The sequence below is a fragment of the Haliotis cracherodii genome, unplaced genomic scaffold (genome assembly GCF_022045235.1).
Source record: "Haliotis cracherodii isolate W230 unplaced genomic scaffold, xgHalCrac1.p SCAF_13, whole genome shotgun sequence".
In the NCBI taxonomy this organism is placed as follows: Eukaryota; Metazoa; Mollusca; class Gastropoda; order Lepetellida; family Haliotidae; genus Haliotis; species Haliotis cracherodii.
In genome coordinates, this window is record NW_027266268.1 from 32675783 (window position 1) to 32696907 (window position 21125).

General features: G+C 37.5%; 1 protein-coding gene across 1 annotated transcript; it reads right to left on the reverse strand.

Moving 5' to 3' along the window:
• Nucleotides 1-2271: 2271 nt before the first annotated feature.
• LOC139459193 (calcium-binding protein P-like) lies at nucleotides 2272-20776 on the reverse strand. The gene is made up of 4 exons (XM_071240647.1): nucleotides 20759-20776; nucleotides 20152-20590; nucleotides 6893-7192; nucleotides 2272-5077 (listed from the first exon to the last, which is right to left on the reverse strand). The coding sequence occupies exons 2-4, from the start codon at nucleotides 20210-20212 to the stop codon at nucleotides 4653-4655; spliced, it is 786 nt and encodes a 261-aa protein (XP_071096748.1). The 5' UTR covers nucleotides 20213-20590; nucleotides 20759-20776; the 3' UTR covers nucleotides 2272-4652.
• Nucleotides 20777-21125: the final 349 nt, after the last annotated feature.

Here is a 21125-nt window from a genome sequence, read left to right on the forward strand (position 1 = left end):
CCAACAAAATAGAAATATACTTTTCTACATAAATCTATTCATGTTTTCATTTCAACAAGATCCAAGCTAATTAGTCAGTAAAAGTCAATAAACCATACCATCTAAAGAGCCTGGACCTTCCAGCAGTCAGGGTGGTCATGAAACAGATTGCAACGCTCATAACGGAAGACATTTAATGACAAATGTTAGCTCACATATCCAAAACATGACCTGATGTATAACAAGCAATGGAAACAGCTGTTGAATGACACATGCGACACGGAAAGCTTACTAAGCTTGTACGTATTTCTAACAAATCATAACGAAATGGCCCATAATTGTAACTGAGAACAATAGTCGGACAACTTTCTTAACCAACCCCATACTTAACAAACTTTCCTCTTATTTTTTAAATCAACATTAGAAAAATGATCCCTAAACAACATTTTCTTGATCCCTATGTAATTTATTTAATTTTCAATTACAATGTATTTCTGAATTTATATGAAACTACTCACCAAAATAAATCATAATACAGTACCTTAGGTAAAAACTGTGCATAAAATAATGTGAACCAATTACTATTTCAATTGTATCACAAAATATTGAAAAAAACATGTTTAATAATTTGAGTAGTAGTTAGCAAATATTTTAATTGACATGAATTAATTGAGCTTGGTTTGCCTATAGATTTACATCCTCAATTATCCAATGTATTCTACATCCCTTCTATTGTGACATACGAATCGTATATCCTGATCCCTTTTGGCACCAATAACTTAACACAGAATTTCTCTCTCTCAGCATGAGGGTACCGTACTTTAATTTGATGGTTCTTTTTAGCATAATGCCAATCGAATTAGGCTTCAAATCCCAAGTAAATGGGTCAAGGGTGTTTATCTTGATAAGGCCACACATTTTTTTATTTTTCGTTTCACAGGCCTGCCCCTACTGAAAAGCAGCCACTCTAAGAAATAAATTAAACATATTTGAACATATAAACATTTATAAAGTCTCCCACTAGTAATATAGACCCTCTAATACAATTTGAAATGTTATATATGAATTCCATGTCTACATCACTATCCGTGATTCAAGAAGCCAGCTGCAGTCTTAAATCCTCAGGAGAATGACTTTCATATAGAGAAAAAAATAATTCAATTTATTTTTATTTTTATTGTGACTGACCTTGTGTGAAAAATCTGTGAAACAAAATTTAAAAGGTGTGGCCTAAAAGAATGGAGAGAAGACACTGGATAATGAAGGACGTGGGATTTACTGACCAACTCCATCACACTTGATCTATAATAATCTCTAAGAACCAACCATGGGCACGTAATTACTCTATACTAATACTTCAAGTCACACCACAAATCTTTGGTTAAATATTTGTACAAAGAGAGTATCTTTGGTTACCTACTATGACACAAAGATGAAAATGAAACAAAGGGAAGTAACTCCATTGGGGCAGAACTGAGAACCACAAATCTCTAGGTCAAAGTTCAAGCTTCCTTATTGCTGTGTTAGGGAAAGACAATTTGGACAATAATTTGAGCTTGTCACATAAATTCAAATCAAATTTTATTCGTCACACTCTCATGGTGTAACAACATTGGCTCTTGTTAATAACAGGACTGAAAATGTATCACCAAATCATGTTACTTTGTTTTTTTACAAGAAATCGTACATCAAAATACTACTATGATGACCTTGAGTACAGAAAATACATGATTCAAGTAGTCCTTGAAAGTGAAGAAAAAACGTTTTAATTTAAAACAAAAACAAATGAAAAACATTGTCGACATTATCCCCAACCAGCAGTGGTGTTTCCCTGGAAGTAATGACACATGAAAATCAAGTGGAAGTATACAAAACTCATTTTGGCTTCTTTTGATAATTGGCTGTAATGCTACAAGTCATGAGGTATTTCATATCCAGAACACAAATCTATGATGATAAAAACGGAAGACGACAACGACACAGACTAAAACGGCATTAACACAAACCTTTGTACAAAAGTTAAAAATATCTGTACATGAAATTAAACATTGATATAAACAATGTTTAACCTTGAATATTGTCTACACTGCTTGAACTAATCCCACTACTTCCTTCTGCAAAGCTAACACTACATAGGTAACATTACACTGGCTTGACACTGTACAAAGCAGTACCAGTAGCATGGGATACATGGCCCCGTTCCACAAAGCGATATAAGCGCTTAGATGATCGTAACTCCATACTTTAACATAGGCTTACAATAGTAGCGCTAAGATCGCTTTGTGGAACGGGGCCCAGGATACTTTTTATGGATAGCAACTTTTTTTTTTCTTTCTTACGTTTCAGAGCTACTTCTTGATCCTTCATCAGGTAAATTAGATCATTCACCTGATGAAGGGGCAAGATGTAGCTCTGAAATGTCATGACAAAGAATAAAAGAAGTTGCTAGCCATAAAAAGTGTCATGCATTCATATTCAACTTCAAAATGCCAATCAAAGAGTTTAAGTAGTATGGGAGTATCATGGTGTTACACAAAGTTCTCAGGGGTTTATCCAAGGATTCCACTCTCAGGATTATCCTCATCCGCGATTATCCAGGGTATTAGATGTCCATTCTCATGGATCCATTCACCACCCCATCTTGTGACAGAGGTGACGCCACCACCTCCATTGCTCCCATCTCTCTTTACCACAGAATTTCTCTTGCTTGTGAGGATGTTCTGATCGGACGGCTATTTTAGCATTGTGCTGTAAGAATTGGGCTCAAAACGAAGATATGGCAGTGATTGGGCCCAGGTAATTTTTATTTTAGAATGGAAACATTACACACTATAATCAAGGACAAAGTTAAATTTGCATTTATAAGCTGAAATAATAAAATCAGGAAGGCCGTTTCCAGAAAATATTTACTTAGGAACTTCCTATCTATTGGGTCATTCAAAACCACAAATGTAACCTAAACAGAGCCTAAGGCTGAATGCAGGATGCGCACCCATCCCCCTTTCTTTGTATACTAAAATGTGCACATTAGGAAACTTCCTGGGTGGATTCCTAAAAGTAAATGTATAACAACACTATGACTAACTCACTTGGTGAGATTTTCCAACAAAATTACTAAACATCAATTGCCAAATCACAAAATGCACCCTTCCTTTTTGATAAAGCTGTATCCACACTTCTGGAACAACTTACCGGTAGCCTAGTAAGTTTAACTCTCACCAAGAGTTTCTGCCAATATCAGTCAAAGGCCAGATAAACCCTGACACCACGATTCAAAATTTTGCAACTATATACTGCCTTTTATTTAGTTTTTCTACATTATTTCTATATTTCTACACTTGTCAATCTCATTAAAACCAGATCTTAGTTCTCGCTACCGCTAAACAAAGATCTGAAGACATCCCATTTAGGGGTCATGTCAGAAGACCTTTCATCCGACCAATCAGAGCGTCGCTTACCAGATCATGAAAGTGACAGTCGGAATGTGATTTGTAATCATACAACCTCGAAAACTTTAACACGGAGTATTCTGAACGATAGTTGCTTGTTTATGGACTGAATCTATACAATCTAGACCATCTAGTAGCCATTCCAGAATGTTCTTTTGTTTAGGTTTCAAATTTGTTATCGAGAATTTATCAAAATATGTTGCAAAGCGCAGTCGCCAATTTCAAATTAGTGCCGTTGGTCATTCAATTGGTCAGTCAAAGTTCGCGCAAGGTCGGTCTGACCTGACCCGTAATGGGATGTCCTCAGATCTTTGTTTAGCGTTGTGAGAACTAAGGTCTGATTTTAATGATATTGCTACACTTGTAAGATGACTACTTCAAGTAGGTCCATTCACTTATGCTTATCATGATGATGTAATAGCTATTAACACTGTGAAGCTACAGGGTGGTGTATATAGTTTGAGACACATCTTGCATGCACCATAAAAATATTGTCTTGTGACTCCAAACGGGTATATGAAAAAGCACCATGATTAAATCTATTGGCAATCACATGATAATGTCACATGATCATTGTAGTCACATGACCTGTCACATGACACAACCTGGTCACATGGCCATATGGATATGTAAGGAAGGGTGGTATAAGAATCCTTTTGTTAATGTGACATATAAACTTCATGTCATTGTCACAAAAACCTAAAGTGGCAATACAGCATATAAAACAGCGCCATGACTTTTTAGCTCACCGGTCCATATAATACCAAAGTTACTTCAGCATTCCAAAATGATGCCATTTCTGTTTCACAGCCGAATGTGTACCGAAAATTACAGATAACTTGTGTATGTACAAACACCCTTGTAGATTTACTCCATGTTTGGTCCTGGAGAATCTAATGAAAAAATAACCATTAAACATTATCAACACTAAGGAGATGTTGAGCATGCCTGGCAACTATACACAGACGTGGAAATAAACTCACTGGGAATTTCAGTCCAGGTTAGCTACAAAGTCATAGAGCAATATGGCATATCAATCCAATACATCAATATCAAACATAAACCTCACATGGCAATACGCCATATGAACCACATAAAGCAATATGGCCAATAAACGCACGTGTCAATACGGTGTGTGACACCCCCTGTTGTATACAAAGTCTATATACACGAATTGAAGTCATCAAACAAGGTTCAAATACATTAAAGCTGCCTAAAACATATCTACATTGGAGCAGGTGGGGGTGGGGCAGTGGCCTGTTGCCGTGGAAACTCAGAAGATTGCTGTTGGTTCGTGTTGTATTGCTGGGCAGCCATATTAACTTGCCGCTGAAACTCTTGCTGTAAATGATGTGGCACCCCTTGTGGTAAAGGCTGCTTCATCTCCCCCGGCCCGGGGGAGTAGAGAGAGTATGGCATGGGTGCCCCCCCTGAGGTGTTGGCCTGGGAGTTCTCCGGGGGTGCCCCGTCCGGTGCTCCAAATACTGCCAGAGTTGTCATCGGCTGGAAGCTAGGCTGGGGGACTTGGTACATGTAGGGGGGCCCCATGTTGGCTGCGTTAGGGTACCCAGGGTAAGGCTGGTGTCCAGGATGGCCTGGGTGGCCTCCGTACATCTGGCCGGGCTGTTGGGGGTGTGGCATGGGGGGGCCTGAAGGAGAAAACATTGAGTGTAAGTTGTGCCATTATTATCTTCATGAAACAACAAAATATCCTTCTAATGTCTGACATACAAGCTTGTAGAGCATATAGTGGCTGTAGTATGCACACTAGTCTAGAAGAGATTACAAAGACCTAAAAGACTGAGAAAAGCATGAGTGCTGAAAATATCTTCTTCTTTGGAACCCCTAAAGGGCAAAGACAAGCATGAGGCACCTATAGGAACTGCCAGGCCTGGCATATCTGAGGGGAGAGGCATGCATGAGGCACCTATAGGAGCTAGCTACCAGGCATGGCATACCCAAGGGAAGAGACAAGCATGAGGCACCGATAGGAACTGCCAGGTCTGGCATACCCGAGGGAAGAGACAAGCATGAGGCACCTATAGGAACTGCCAGGTCTGGCATACCCGAGGGAAGAGACAAGCATGAGGCACCTATAGGAACTGCCAGGTCTGGCATACCCAAGGGAAGAGACAAGCATGAGGCACCTATAGGAGCTGCCAGGTCTGGCATACCCGAGGGAAGAGACAAGCATGAGGCACCTATAGGAGCTAGCTACCAGGCCTGGCATACCCCAGGGGATCGACGTACATGAGGCACCTATATTAGCTAGCTACCAGGCCTGGCATACTCGAGGTAAGATATAAGCATGAGGCACCTATATTAGCTAGCTACCAGGCCTGGCATACCCCAGGGGATAGACGTACATGAGGCACCTATATTAGCTAGCTACCAGGCCTGGCATACTCGAGGTGAGATATAAGCATGAGGCACCTATATTAGCTAGCTACCAGGCCTGGCATACCCCAGGGGATAGACGTACATGAGGCACCTATAGGAGTTACCAGGCCTAGCATACCCTAGGGTGAGACAAGCAGGCACATGTAGGAGCTACCTGGCCTGGCACACCCTGGAGGTGAGTCAAGCATGAAGCACCTATAGGATTTTCCAGGTCTGGCATACCCTAGGGTGAGACAAGCATGAACCACCAATAGGAGTTACCAGGCCTGGCATAGCATAGGGTGAGACAAGCAGGCACCTCTAGAAGCCACCAGGCAGGAATCCCTTGGTTGAGAGACAAGCATCAGGCACATATAGGGTTATCTGGCCTGGAACCCCAATAGGGGAAGACACAAGCATCAGGCACATATAGGGTTATCTGGCCTGGAACCCAAATAGGGGAGAGACAAGCATCAGGCACATATAGGGTTATCTGGCCTGGAACCCCAATAGGGGAGAGACAAGTTATCTGGCCTGGATCCCCAATAGGGGAGAGTGAGTGAGTTAAAATTTAACGTAGCATCAGCATTATTTCAGCCATATAGCGACCAATAGGGGAGAGACAAGCATCAGGCACTCACCACACAGAGGGATTAACACAAGCATGCTGTACATTGCATTTTTCTCCCTGGGAATACCATCAAGCAGAGACATTAGGGCTGTTAGATTATGATTATACAAAACAAGTATACACATGATTCAGTACAATTTCAACTAACAACATGAACATTGACTTGATATTACATAAAATAGACAAGCAAAAAGCATTTGGGACCTATTCTGCCTTGAATCCACTCAAGGAGAGACTAGCATGAAGCATTGAGGACCTATTCTGCCCCTAATCCCCACGATTGTGGCACAAGCATGTAGCACTGAAGTCCTATTGTGCACTGTGCCCCAAATCCCAAGACAGACAAGCAGGAAGCACTGAGGACCCATTTTGCCGCAACTCCCCACATTCAAGGAGCGACAAATGGCTGCAGCAATGGTTAGTAAAGCGAGACTCTTGACAGAGACCAGCCTACCTCCACTGGACATTTGAGACGTAGCGGTTGACGTTGTCTTGGACACTGTCATGCCAGACTGGGTGGACGGAGCACTACCTGTTGTCACTGGACCGAGGGGGTAGGAGGTGACCACGCTCTGGCCGTCCGACGTCGCTGCCCGCTCGTACATGGCCCCCTGGGAGTCTGGAGGCTGTCGCTTCCTGCACACGCAGCAGATGACCACTATCAAGATGGCTGCTCCCACAAACGCCATGGTGAGACCCACAATGAGAACCAGAGATGGCCCTGATTGTAGTTCCCTGGGGCCGTCATTGTAGTCTGTAACAGGACAAAGATAGACACATTCAAACATCTGTTCAAAGGCAACCAAACACTTGGGGCCTGGAATGTATTTGAAAAAAATAACTTGTTCCACTTAAATCTGGGAAAATTAATTTGTCAGGTTTCGCTTAAAAAATGTTCGCTGACAATGCTGGATCTTCTGAAAAATATGTCATGTGAAACTCGTGTCAGTTGTTTAGCTCTTCTTTTCATATAAAAAAATTTGTGTTTTGAAAAGGGAACAGAAAAAAGTATCCGATCTGACAAACATCCCATTCCAGCTACACCAGGGAATAAATCATGCAAATAATGGCCGCTTAGTAGCACTCACTCCTGGTAGTCCAAACATGAAGTCTAGTAGCAATTCTTTCAGCATACATTGACTAATCGAGCCTGGACCACACAATGCAGTGATCGATATAGTCAGCAATAATCAATGCGGGTTAGGTACCATCATACTAGGGCTGGGACGGGTACATCGGGTACTCAGTGGTACCCAGGTACCCACTGGACTACCCGGACTCGTGGTTAGTCACGTGATATATTGTTTAATGACAAAAATTATCAAGAACTCTGTGGTTACACTATAAGTCACTAATGTTGGCATTTCTTTCTGACTATGCATCCATTCCTTCTGACTTTAAATATTTTTTATATAACTTAAGTCAACTTCAGTGTGTGCATGACCAGATTGTTTAATACATGTATCTAAATATGTTTTGCCAGGACTATGGTAAAAAATTCCCAATTGGACATTTTGTGCCTATCTCTTGAGACCTACAGTGGGTACCCAGGTAGGGTCGGGTAATAGGGGGTTAGGTACCCGGGTAGTAAATTTGGACTCGTCCCAGCCCTAAATCATACAGAATCATCCAAGTCAGAAAGCCTGACCACCCAATCCATTTTGTCGTCCCTTTCGACCAGCATAGGTTGCTGGGGACGTATTTTAACCTGGAATCTCTACATGGGCTTATATTGTGATTCAGGCTGTTACCACCTACATTTCTTCATAACACTGTTGACATGTTGTTAAATTTGAACTATGAATACTTTTTGTATAACCTGTTGCATGCATGAGAGTATGAAGATTTATAACAAAACCCAACAAAGTAACAATATGTATGTCAGTATACCTAAATGTAAACATGTCAGGTATCATTGTCACTGGGTTAAGGATTTCCCATGGCCATTGTTCAGAGCATTCAACTTTTTTTTCTAAAATGAGTATTTTTAAAGTCTAAATTATTTAATGTTATTTTTCCCATAAACAGGAAGGGGTCAGTGTGCACATTATTGCATGGGGCAAACTTATCAGCTACCTACGAAATTCAAACTTTTATGTTTAGTATTGCACCAATAATAATGTTTACGAAATCACCGACCCGTAGAGATCAGGGGAAGAATAGGTCTTCAGCAACCTAATGGGCGACTAATGGGATTCGGTTGTCAGACTCACTGACTTGGTTGATGCATGTCATCATATCCCAATTGCTTGGATCGATGCTCATGATGTCAATCACTGGATTGTCTGGTCCAGACTCGATTATTTACAGACCGCCATCATATAGCTGGAATATTGCCGAATGCGGCGTTAAACAACACACAAACAAACTATGAAATCACTCACCATTTTGACAATTTAGCATTTATGTATAATTAGAAGTTTTTAACTTATTAAAATATTTTAACTACCTTGTACACTGTTGTACATTCGGACAAAATGTTCATCTATAAGAAAATGTATAACTTTATATACATTTGTGTACTGGGTTTTTTTCAAAACTAATAAAAATTAAATACATAATAAAACAAATTCCAGGTTTATACAGCAAACAAGTAATTCATGACATTAATACAAGCATGAAATTATGAAAACTCTGAGTGTCTGTTAAATAAAATGACCTATTTTATCTGCACATGCTGGAGTTGCTTGACAAGTCAGTTTACTGAATGTACCAGCTATCAAGGACATGAATCTCCCAGCCAAGCTATGAGTTGGTTCTAGGCTCTGTATTTCTAAGCAGTGTCATGCCTGGTCAGAGGATTGAGCAGTCATATCAGTCTCCAACTGGGTGATGTTACTGTGTATGATGTCGTCTTTGTTCCTGGCAACCTTGTCAAATCTTTTAACTAAAGACTAAACACTGCTCATGCAAGTCCAGTGGAAATATCCAGGCGTGGTGGATACATAACACTGCATATTTACATTACGCAGCTATATAACTGTGGTCTGTAATTGATACTGGACCAGACAATCCAATGATTGACATGAGCATTGATCCATGCAGTTGGGACATGATGACATGCACCATTCAACTCAGTGAGTCTGACCACCCGATCATATTAGCTGCCTCATCCAGCAAGCATAGTCGTTTCTTTCAGCTAGCATGGGTTGCTGAAGACTTATTCTCTACCCGGATCTTCACAGGTCTTGATTACATTACAAACATTGCGTTGCATTATGTAACAACAACAGGGACCATCACCATCTTGCTGGTCAACCTGAACTTAACATGAATGTCAGCTGAATAGGACTTACCGTATTCAACGTAATAAGTGCCCATGGCGATATTTGCTAATATATTGGCTAGTGAACAATCCCTATTAGCACCCCTTCCAATTGATCAATGTACACAAAACTTATTTATTTGCGTATAATATGTGTTATATGCATCCTTAATCATGGGAAATTAAATTCTGGAAAAATATATCTGTCGTATATAAACATTTCAGGCTGTCAGCAAAAACCACAAAATTTACAATCTTTCAACTGTTGTTTTTCACCAAAATAATATTCTAATAAGAGCCCCCCATTTCTAATTTGGAGCGCCCTGGGCGCTTACGGTTATGTCGAATACAGTATTTGGAAATAAGTTTCCTCTACTCCCATGTGTAGAGTAATATAGGTATAGTTTTTTCCCTGACACATTATAGTTAAAGCACAGGGACGCCTACATCCATGGTGGTCTTATCAGACTCATGTCAAGAAACTATATTACCAATCGATAATATTGATGCGGATAAATTTTTCTGGAAAGATTTAAGAGTCTGGATATGGAGGTACTTTAATCACGCGTACCATTCTAATTCTTAGACTTCTACTATGAACTGGGGCGTGATTACTTACATTCCAAAAGCAAATAAAGATAGAAAAAGATTAAAAAATTGGCATCCCATTACTTTATTAAATGCTGTATATAAGATTTTAAGCTCTTGTATTACTAATAGAATCAAGCAATCTTTAAACAAATTAATTCATTGTAATCAATCAGGATTTATCCCTGGGAGATGTTTAAGTGAAAATACTAGATTACTTTACGATATCATATTTGAAACTAAGAGACTTGACAAAAAAGGTACGTTGATACTCATTGATTTTGAGAAAGCGTTTGACACCGTGAATAAAGATTTTATTTTCCTTGTTCTGGAAAAATTTTGCTTTGGGCAAAATATGATTAAATGGATACATATACTCATATCTAATGCCTCTTCTTGTATTGTCCAAAATGGCTACCTCTCTAAATGTTTCATGAATGAAAGAGGTTTTAGACAGGGTGACCCAATTTCCCCCTATTTGTTTCTTTTCATAGCTGAAATTCTCGGTATTATGATTCGTAATAATGAAGATATGTAAAAGATATACTTCTACACGATATTGAACACACATTGGGCCAATATGCTGACGACACCCAGCTTTTTTTAGATGGCTCGGAAAAATCATTAAAATCAGCCATGGATACACTTGAAACTTTTTACAAAATCTCAGGATTAAAAATGAATTTTGAACAAGTATTTGTCACAGAGTGACGAAATATCCCCCGCCTGTACACCATAGTACCAAATATGAAGACAATCCAGCGATTAGTTCTTGAGATATTGTGGCAACACCGTTTTCCAACTCCAAAAACAGATTTGCCTGCTGTGACCTTGAAAATGGGGTCAAGGTCACCAAATCTGACAGGTGTATGCGGTGTCTGTATATACACTATAGTTCCAAATATGAAGACAATCCAGCGATTAGTTCTTGAGATATCGCGGCAACACTGTTTTCTAACTCCAAAAGCAGATTTGCCTGCTGTGACCTTGAAAATGGGATCAAGGTCACCAAAACCGACTGGTGTCTGCGGAGTCTGTATATACACCATAGTTCCAAATATGAAGACAATCCAGTGTTTAGTTCTTGAGATATTGCGGCAACACCGTTTTCCAACTCCAAAAGCAGATATGCCTGCTGTGACCTTGAAAATGGGGTCAAGGTCACCAAAACCGACTGGTGTCTGCGGAGTCTGTATATACACCATAGTTCCAAATATGAAGACATTCCAGAGATTAGTTCTTGAGATATTGCGGCAACACCGTTTTCCAACTCCAAAAGCAGATATGCCTGCTGTGACCTTGAAAATGGGGTCAAGGTCACCAAAACCGACTGGTGTCTGCGGAGTCTGTATATACACCATAGTTCCAAATATGAAGACAATCCAGTGTTTAGTTCTTGAGATATCGCGGCAACAAACAGGTGGGACGTACGGACGGACGTACGGACGGTCGTGAATACTATATCCCCCGCTTCGCGCTTTCGCGCGGCGGGGGATAAAAAACCAAAGCAATATGGATAGGCAGTATGGCTGGTAGTAAAGTCCGATTTTGTCCTAACTTAAAGCTAGATTGGCATGATGGCAACTTTGAAGTTTTGGGCATATGTTTTAATGTTGACTTAAAAGACCTTTGGGTAATCAACACTAAATAACGCCTTGATAATATCTATGGTCTTATAAGCAAATGGAAAAAACGTAATTTGACTTTGATGGGTAAAATAACAGTTGTTAAGACTTTAATTCTCTCTACCCTTGTACATATTTTTTCCGCTCTCACAAATCCATCAAAAGCTTTTATTGATCAATTGAATAGAATTTCTCTTTAACTTTATTTGGGGTGACAAAAGAGATAAGATTAAGAGGGATTATTTGAAAAGGAATTACAGTCAAGGTGGATTGAAAATGACTGATTTACCCAAATTTATATCATCTTTAAGAATTTCATGTTTAAAAAGATATTGCAGAAGAAAACATTAATTATGACCTTGCTAGTTTTCAGCTGGCTCATATCTACACTTTAGGTGCCAGTTTGCACAAAAACTGGGAAATTGTAAATCCTTTCTGGAAAGATACCCTTATAGCCTGGAGTGACTTTATGCATTCATATGACTTTGAAGACTTAGAAAAAGCAGAAATTGCTTCCCAACCCATATGGTTAAACCATTATTTTAGAGAAACAGTATTAATTTTTAATGACTGGTTTAAAAAAGGTAGAGTTATGATAAAAGACTTGTAGAAGAAGAAGAAGTCTTTATTTGTACCAAGGCCACTGGCCCATATACAATACATACATTTGAAATAGTGTGGTACATGAAAAAAGGTAATGTCAGGTACAAATTAACAGATTTACAGGCTTTTCATAATTACGTCTTCTTTCATAGCTGTAATACAGGTATTTACATAGTTTTCCAAGTAATTGTTTACACGAAGATGACAGTAGCGTTTTAAATTTATGCATATTTGGATTATTGCAAAATGTTGTTGGTAAATACAGATATCGTTGTAATATTCACATTCTAAAGTAAAATGATATTCATTCTCTGTACTTGTTTCACATATGGGGCAGAGTCGTAAACGTAAGTCAATATCAGCCCATCTACCTTCGTTTACCTTAAGTCTTAGTAGCCCGGCTCTAAGCCTTATCAAAACATTTCGATATTTTATTTGAGTAATAATGGAAAGGTATTTTTCTGGTTCCAGGAGACTTTTAAATTCTTTATACAGAATGTACCTAGAACTAGCCTTGATAGTACTATTCCATGATTGGTAAAACATATTTATCAAAACGTTTTTAAAACTATTCATGAATGATGGTTTGTCGCCAACAGCTTGACTGAGCCAAACTACTCCGAATCCGTGAGAAAATAATATGGAACGAATAGAAGAAGCATAGTTATGACGACCACACTTGTCGTTATATACAAGCATATAATAAGATTTTCTTGGTATCCTATCTTCGTCCATTTCAATCAGTTTTAGCCAATACTTTACAGAACGACACATAGCATTTACATGTAGTGGGTACCGACCGCATTCCCCATACACAATAGCATTTGGGGTTTGCAAACCAAGGTTAAGAAACTTCTTACAAGCCATAATATGACTTGTTCTATTTTTTCAAATCTGTCTACACCCCATATTTCCGCACCATATAAAAGAATAGGTTGAATCTGAGTATCAAATATTTTAAAGAAAACTGAAGTGTCAACAAAACCAATCTTCCGTAGATTGCGAAATATTTCCATTAAAGCTCGTTTACCCCTTGATGCTAGATCTGAAACACATTGGTTCATCTTTGATGTATATGAGAATACAAACCCAAGATATCTATAGGAGTTGGCGGTTGAAATACGTTTGCCTTTATAGAACCATTTCTCATGAACAGATAACCGCCCTCCTCGTCTAAATACAACAACTTGTATGATGAAAACGGATGGATCCCTTTCCCACGTTTACAACAACTTTATGATCTTAAAGGAACTTTTCTCGACTATAACCGTATGTTTTTTAATATTCCAAGAAGTTGGAGACAAAATATTGATAAAAATCTACATTCCTCTTCTAATCTCACAGTATCTCCTTGGATTTATGATCTATTAAAGGAACAAAAGTGTTTTATAATAAACTGATTGGGAATTCCCTCCCTCTCCCTAAATCTTGTTTGAAATGGGAAAAACAGCTGGGATGTTCTTTTCCATGGAATCAAATATTCAGTGTATATCGCCATTGGTTAAGGGACACAGTTTAGATTTGTTCATAAAGTAATAGTTACTAAACGTGATTTATTAAGAATGAAACTTATTGATAACGATGAGTGTTCTATGTGTCATACTCACAAAGAAAATGTTTTTCATGTTTATATTGAATGTCCTGTTGTTAAGAATTTCTGGTCAGATTTCTGTATTTACTTGACTCATATCTTGCATACAAAAATCCTTATAACTGACAACGAGCTCCTCTTTGGTACCTCTGATGTATTAATTAACCATTTGATTGTAGCTGCTAAAAGATTTATCTTTGTCCAGTGTATTAAGAATGAAAAGGTTGACTTTGTTGCTTTTAAGAACACAATAAGAAGTATCTATGACGTTGAATATCAAATTGCACGTAGGAATAACGACTTCTCTGCCTTTAATAGAAAATGGGCTTTGTTTACTCAAACTGTAAAATAACTTATTCACTTGATGTTTGCAACATAATTTGTTGTACCATAAATAACGCATCTTCTTAATTGTATACATAAATATGCCTGTGGATGTGGATTATGCCTTCATCTGTACCATGATGTGGATTATGCCTTAGGCCTCCTCTGTACCATATCCTTTTGAGAAGTACCTGTATTCATAAAGCTGTATTGCTTTCTGAGTGCATATGTATCCTGTGTATATGACTGAATAAAAATTTATAAAAAAAAATTTAAAAAAAAAATATTGATGCGGATACGCCATCTTGATTGACAGAGTAATGTTACCTAGTGTATGTTAGATCACAGGGGAGGTAATTTGATCAGCGTCATGACTTCAACCCATTATGATGAAGCTCAATAACTGTACTTTATCGCAGGATAAAGTACTTCTGCCTCTTACGATCTTTTAGCCCAACATCTTAGAATGATCCTTATCATCCAAAACTGGCTACCACAGGAGATATGCTTGGGTGAGATCAAGCGATATCTACACTGTAGATATCGCTGCTATGAAATTGCATCACAATGCTTTGCAGACCATTGTGACGTCACAATCAAAGACATCACTAATGGCTCAGCTACTGAAGCTGTTAGCAGTACTTTTTTACACTGAAGACACTGCTAATTACTGTCTACAAACTGAAAAAGTTGGAAGAATGATGTTGGATGATAAATAAAATCTCACCCTCGTGTCTTTTGATATCAAATATATCAACACTGGTTGATAAAAGCGGCAAATATTTTTTTCACTTTTATCAACTCATGTTGATATATTTGATATATATAAGAGACTCTCGTGATTCAAACACCAAAGAGGCAGACCCTCCTCCCTAATTTCAAACTTTGATACATGTATTTGTAAATTATCTAGGACCAATAATGTATACGTAATAATACAGCCAATGTTTCAAATCAAGCATGAAACTTGAAAGTAAAGGGGTCTTTTCATTGCCCTAGTTCCTAATGTTAAAAGTCAGGGGTCCATACAGTTTCAAATGTGATAGGAGCAGACGTCAAGGACATCTGGATCCTCGTTAATTTGAAGACTGTGTACCATGTTATGATCTGTCATTACTAATAATTCAGGGATTTATCTAGACCTGCTCAGAGGCCGATATTCGACCACAAGTCTGCAGCAGATGTCAATAAAGATTCCCAATTTGGAACTAAACATTTCCCAATTCATGTTACCATGTTTATATATATGTTCTTAATGTCATGGCTTTGTACAAGTAACCTGTGATCACTTATACAAGTTATAGCAAGACCAATAAATAGGAACAGGTTTTATATTTTTGCATTAAATGTGCAATCTCAAAACACTTCTGAATTAAGAAAATATGAACTTTTACAAAACCCTTATTTTTAACAAAATAACGATTTTGTTCAAATTTGCCAACCAGGCACTTAGGTATGAATCCTAGATAAATCCCTGTAATTAGCAACATTACACCTTCAGACCTTTACTAACTTGGTTATTTTCAAACCAGGAGGACCCATACAGCTAATTTCAAAATGTTCACTGTATTAATCTTGTATGTTGCCAAGGAAACTATACACAGCCTGGTCAGGTATGTTGTCATATCTTGGAGGGTTTCAAAATATGCATCAAAATGAGAAGACTTTATGCATTCATATGACTTTGAAGACTTAGAAAAAGCAGAAATTGCTTCCCAACCCATATGGTTAAACCATTATTTTAGAGAAACAGTATTAATTTTTAATGACTGGTTTAAAAAAGGTAGAGTTATGATAAAAGACTTGTAGAAGAAGAAGAAGTCTTTATTTGTACCAAGGCCACTGGCCCATATACAATACATACATTTGAAATAGTGTGGTACATGAAAAAAGGTAATGTCAGGTACAAATTAACAGATTTACAGGCTTTTCATAATTACGTCTTCTTTCATAGCTGTAATACAGGTATTTACATAGTTTTCCAAGTAATTGTTTACACGAAGATGACAGTAGCGTTTTAAATTTATGCATATTTGGATTATTGCAAAATGTTGTTGGTAAATACAGATATCGTTGTAATATTCACATTCTAAAGTAAAATGATATTCATTCTCTGTACTTGTTTCACATATGGGGCAGAGTCGTAAACGTAAGTCAATATCAGCCCATCTACCTTCGTTTACCTTAAGTCTTAGTAGCCCGGCTCTAAGCCTTATCAAAACATTTCGATATTTTATTTGAGTAATAATGGAAAGGTATTTTTCTGGTTCCAGGAGACTTTTAAATTCTTTATACAGAATGTACCTAGAACTAGCCTTGATAGTACTATTCCATGATTGGTAAAACATATTTATCAAAACGTTTTTAAAACTATTCATGAATGATGGTTTGTCGCCAACAGCTTGACTGAGCCAAACTACTCCGAATCCGTGAGAAAATAATATGGAACGAATAGAAGAAGCATAGTTATGACGACCACACTTGTCGTTATATACAAGCATATAATAAGATTTTCTTGGTATCCTATCTTCGTCCATTTCAATCAGTTTTAGCCAATACTTTACAGAACGACACATAGCATTTACATGTAGTGGGTACCGACCGCATTCCCCATACACAATAGCATTTGGGGTTTGCAAACCAAGGTTAAGAAACTTCTTACAAGCCATAATATGACTTGTTCTATTTTTTCAAATCTGTCTACACCCCATATTTCCGCACCATATAAAAGAATAGGTTGAATCTGAGTATCAAATATTTTAAAGAAAACTGAAGTGTCAACAAAACCAATCTTCCGTAGATTGCGAAATATTTCCATTAAAGCTCGTTTACCCCTTGATGCTAGATCTGAAACACATTGGTTCATCTTTGATGTATATGAGAATACAAACCCAAGATATCTATAGGAGTTGGCGGTTGAAATACGTTTGCCTTTATAGAACCATTTCTCATGAACAGATAACCGCCCTCCTCGTCTAAATACAACAACTTGTATGATGAAAACGGATGGATCCCTTTCCCACGTTTACAACAACTTTATGATCTTAAAGGAACTTTTCTCGACTATAACCGTATGTTTTTTAATATTCCAAGAAGTTGGAGACAAAATATTGATAAAAATCTACATTCCTCTTCTAATCTCACAGTATCTCCGTGGATTTATGATCTATTAAAGGAACAAAAGTGTTTTATAATAAACTGATTGGGAATTCCCTCCCTCTCCCTAAATCTTGTTTGAAATGGGAAAAACAGCTGGGATGTTCTTTTCCATGGAATCAAATATTCAGTGTATATCGCCATTGGTTAAGGGACACAGTTTAGATTTGTTCATAAAGTAATAGTTACTAAACGTGATTTATTAAGAATGAAACTTATTGATAACGATGAGTGTTCTATGTGTCATACTCACAAAGAAAATGTTTTTCATGTTTATATTGAATGTCCTGTTGTTAAGAATTTCTGGTCAGATTTCTGTATTTACTTGACTCATATCTTGCATACAAAAATCCTTATAACTGACAACGAGCTCCTCTTTGGTACCTCTGATGTATTAATTAACCATTTGATTGTAGCTGCTAAAAGATTTATCTTTGTCCAGTGTATTAAGAATGAAAAGGTTGACTTTGTTGCTTTTAAGAACACAATAAGAAGTATCTATGACGTTGAATATCAAATTGCACGTAGGAATAACGACTTCTCTGCCTTTAATAGAAAATGGGCTTTGTTTACTCAAACTGTAAAATAACTTATTCACTTGATGTTTGCAACATAATTTGTTGTACCATAAATAACGCATCTTCTTAATTGTATACATAAATATGCCTGTGGATGTGGATTATGCCTTCATCTGTACCATGATGTGGATTATGCCTTAGGCCTCCTCTGTACCATATCCTTTTGAGAAGTACCTGTATTCATAAAGCTGTATTGCTTTCTGAGTGCATATGTATCCTGTGTATATGACTGAATAAAAATTTATAAAAAAAAATTTTAAAAAAAAATATTGATGCGGATACGCCATCTTGATTGACAGAGTAATGTTACCTAGTGTATGTTAGATCACAGGGGAGGTAATTTGATCAGCGTCATGACTTCAACCCATTATGATGAAGCTCAATAACTGTACTTTATCGCAGGATAAAGTACTTCTGCCTCTTACGATCTTTTAGCCCAACATCTTAGAATGATCCTTATCATCCAAAACTGGCTACCACAGGAGATATGCTTGGGTGAGATCAAGCGATATCTACACTGTAGATATCGCTGCTATGAAATTGCATCACAATGCTTTGCAGACCATTGTGACGTCACAATCAAAGACATCACTAATGGCTCAGCTACTGAAGCTGTTAGCAGTACTTTTTTACACTGAAGACACTGCTAATTACTGTCTACAAACTGAAAAAGTTGGAAGAATGATGTTGGATGATAAATAAAATCTCACCCTCGTGTCTTTTGATATCAAATATATCAACACTGGTTGATAAAAGCGGCAAATATTTTTTTCACTTTTATCAACTCATGTTGATATATTTGATATATATAAGAGACTCTCGTGATTCAAACACCAAAGAGGCAGACCCTCCTCCCTAATTTCAAACTTTGATACATGTATTTGTAAATTATCTAGGACCAATAATGTATACGTAATAATACAGCCAATGTTTCAAATCAAGCATGAAACTTGAAAGTAAAGGGGTCTTTTCATTGCCCTAGTTCCTAATGTTAAAAGTCAGGGGTCCATACAGTTTCAAATGTGATAGGAGCAGACGTCAAGGACATCTGGATCCTCGTTAATTTGAAGACTGTGTACCATGTTATGATCTGTCATTACTAATAATTCAGGGATTTATCTAGACCTGCTCAGAGGCCGATATTCGACCACAAGTCTGCAGCAGATGTCAATAAAGATTCCCAATTTGGAACTAAACATTTCCCAATTCATGTTACCATGTTTATATATATGTTCTTAATGTCATGGCTTTGTACAAGTAACCTGTGATCACTTATACAAGTTATAGCAAGACCAATAAATAGGAACAGGTTTTATATTTTTGCATTAAATGTGCAATCTCAAAACACTTCTGAATTAAGAAAATATGAACTTTTACAAAACCCTTATTTTTAACAAAATAACGATTTTGTTCAAATTTGCCAACCAGGCACTTAGGTATGAATCCTAGATAAATCCCTGTAATTAGCAACATTACACCTTCAGACCTTTACTAACTTGGTTATTTTCAAACCAGGAGGACCCATACAGCTAATTTCAAAATGTTCACTGTATTAATCTTGTATGTTGCCAAGGAAACTATACACAGCCTGGTCAGGTATGTTGTCATATCTTGGAGGGTTTCAAAATATGCATCAAAATGAGAAAATGATAGCAATGCAGACACTTACTTTCAAGTACAAAACAACGCTGAACAAGATGGGTGAAATGTTAAAACTTTTGAATTAATTCTTGAAACAATACAAAAATGTTGAAAACATGTTATTGTTTTTCTCCTTGTAGATTTGTTTATAATTACCATGACAATTAAACTGAAATAATATTAGAAGGATACACATGACCTGCATCAAGAGTTCCTCATAATAAGCACACTTTCAAACAAAAGCCCAAAGCTATATATGTATCCTCCGCAAAAAGCCTGTTAAAGAAATGCACACATGGCGGTAAATGCACTACGATGGCGAAAATATGGAAAAATACTTACAACTGTCATCGAAGTAGCTAGTAGTACTTGTAAAATCTGTTGCTGCTAATTTTCGCATCATTTTACAAGTCGGTCACACATATATGAAATATCAAGTAAAATAAAATCCGCAACACATTTGTTGCAAGGTACAATCACTGCACAACACGCTGGAAAATCGTTGAAAACCCAAGTGATGCCGGTTCAACGCCGGGTTAAAAAATAAAATGTGAGATGTGAGTCACATCAAACTGCACAGTAACGTGCTGCCATTTTTAAAGAAAAATTTGCCACAATGTGCCCGACGTCATGTGTGACACATTCTCTGTCCTAAAACTGCATAGAGCAAGACTTGGTTCCCGCGACGCATGAGAACAGGCGGATTCGCTATAACATTGTCTCGTCTTTGTCTGTCAAATTCACGTTTGACATAAAACCGGAAGTGGTAGCGTTATCGTCCCTGAAAAGATAGTAAAAATGTCATCCTGGAAATTAAGATGGAACAAGTGCGAGCTCTTACTAAATTCCATTCTCAGGTAAAAACGAAAATGGAAGATCGGTTTTAGTAAGGGATTTAGTTTAATTTATAGGTAAATACAAATAGACAATACTTGAAATGTTAACTTACAGAAACCCACTGTAACTGTGTTTACCTTACATTCTGCACTTCAACGGGTTACTTACTAACAGTGAGGAAAACGACGGACCTCTTTAAAACATTACATGAAGTAACAGTTGCAAGGTGGTTAAAAATAGATCTATGGCCGTTAATAGCCTGTACATAATTAGTTAAATCAGAGACCATATAATCTATTATATGGTCTCTGGTTAAATTTAAACAAAATTACGTATTGCTGATATGAAATGTGGCATATATTTTTTTAATTAAAAACAAAACTACACTCGTCGCTATTTACAGTGAGAAATTGAGAACCATTCGATCTCATAATGCGTTTATGCAATTATGTATGCAGAGTGTTGTCAACATATTTGCT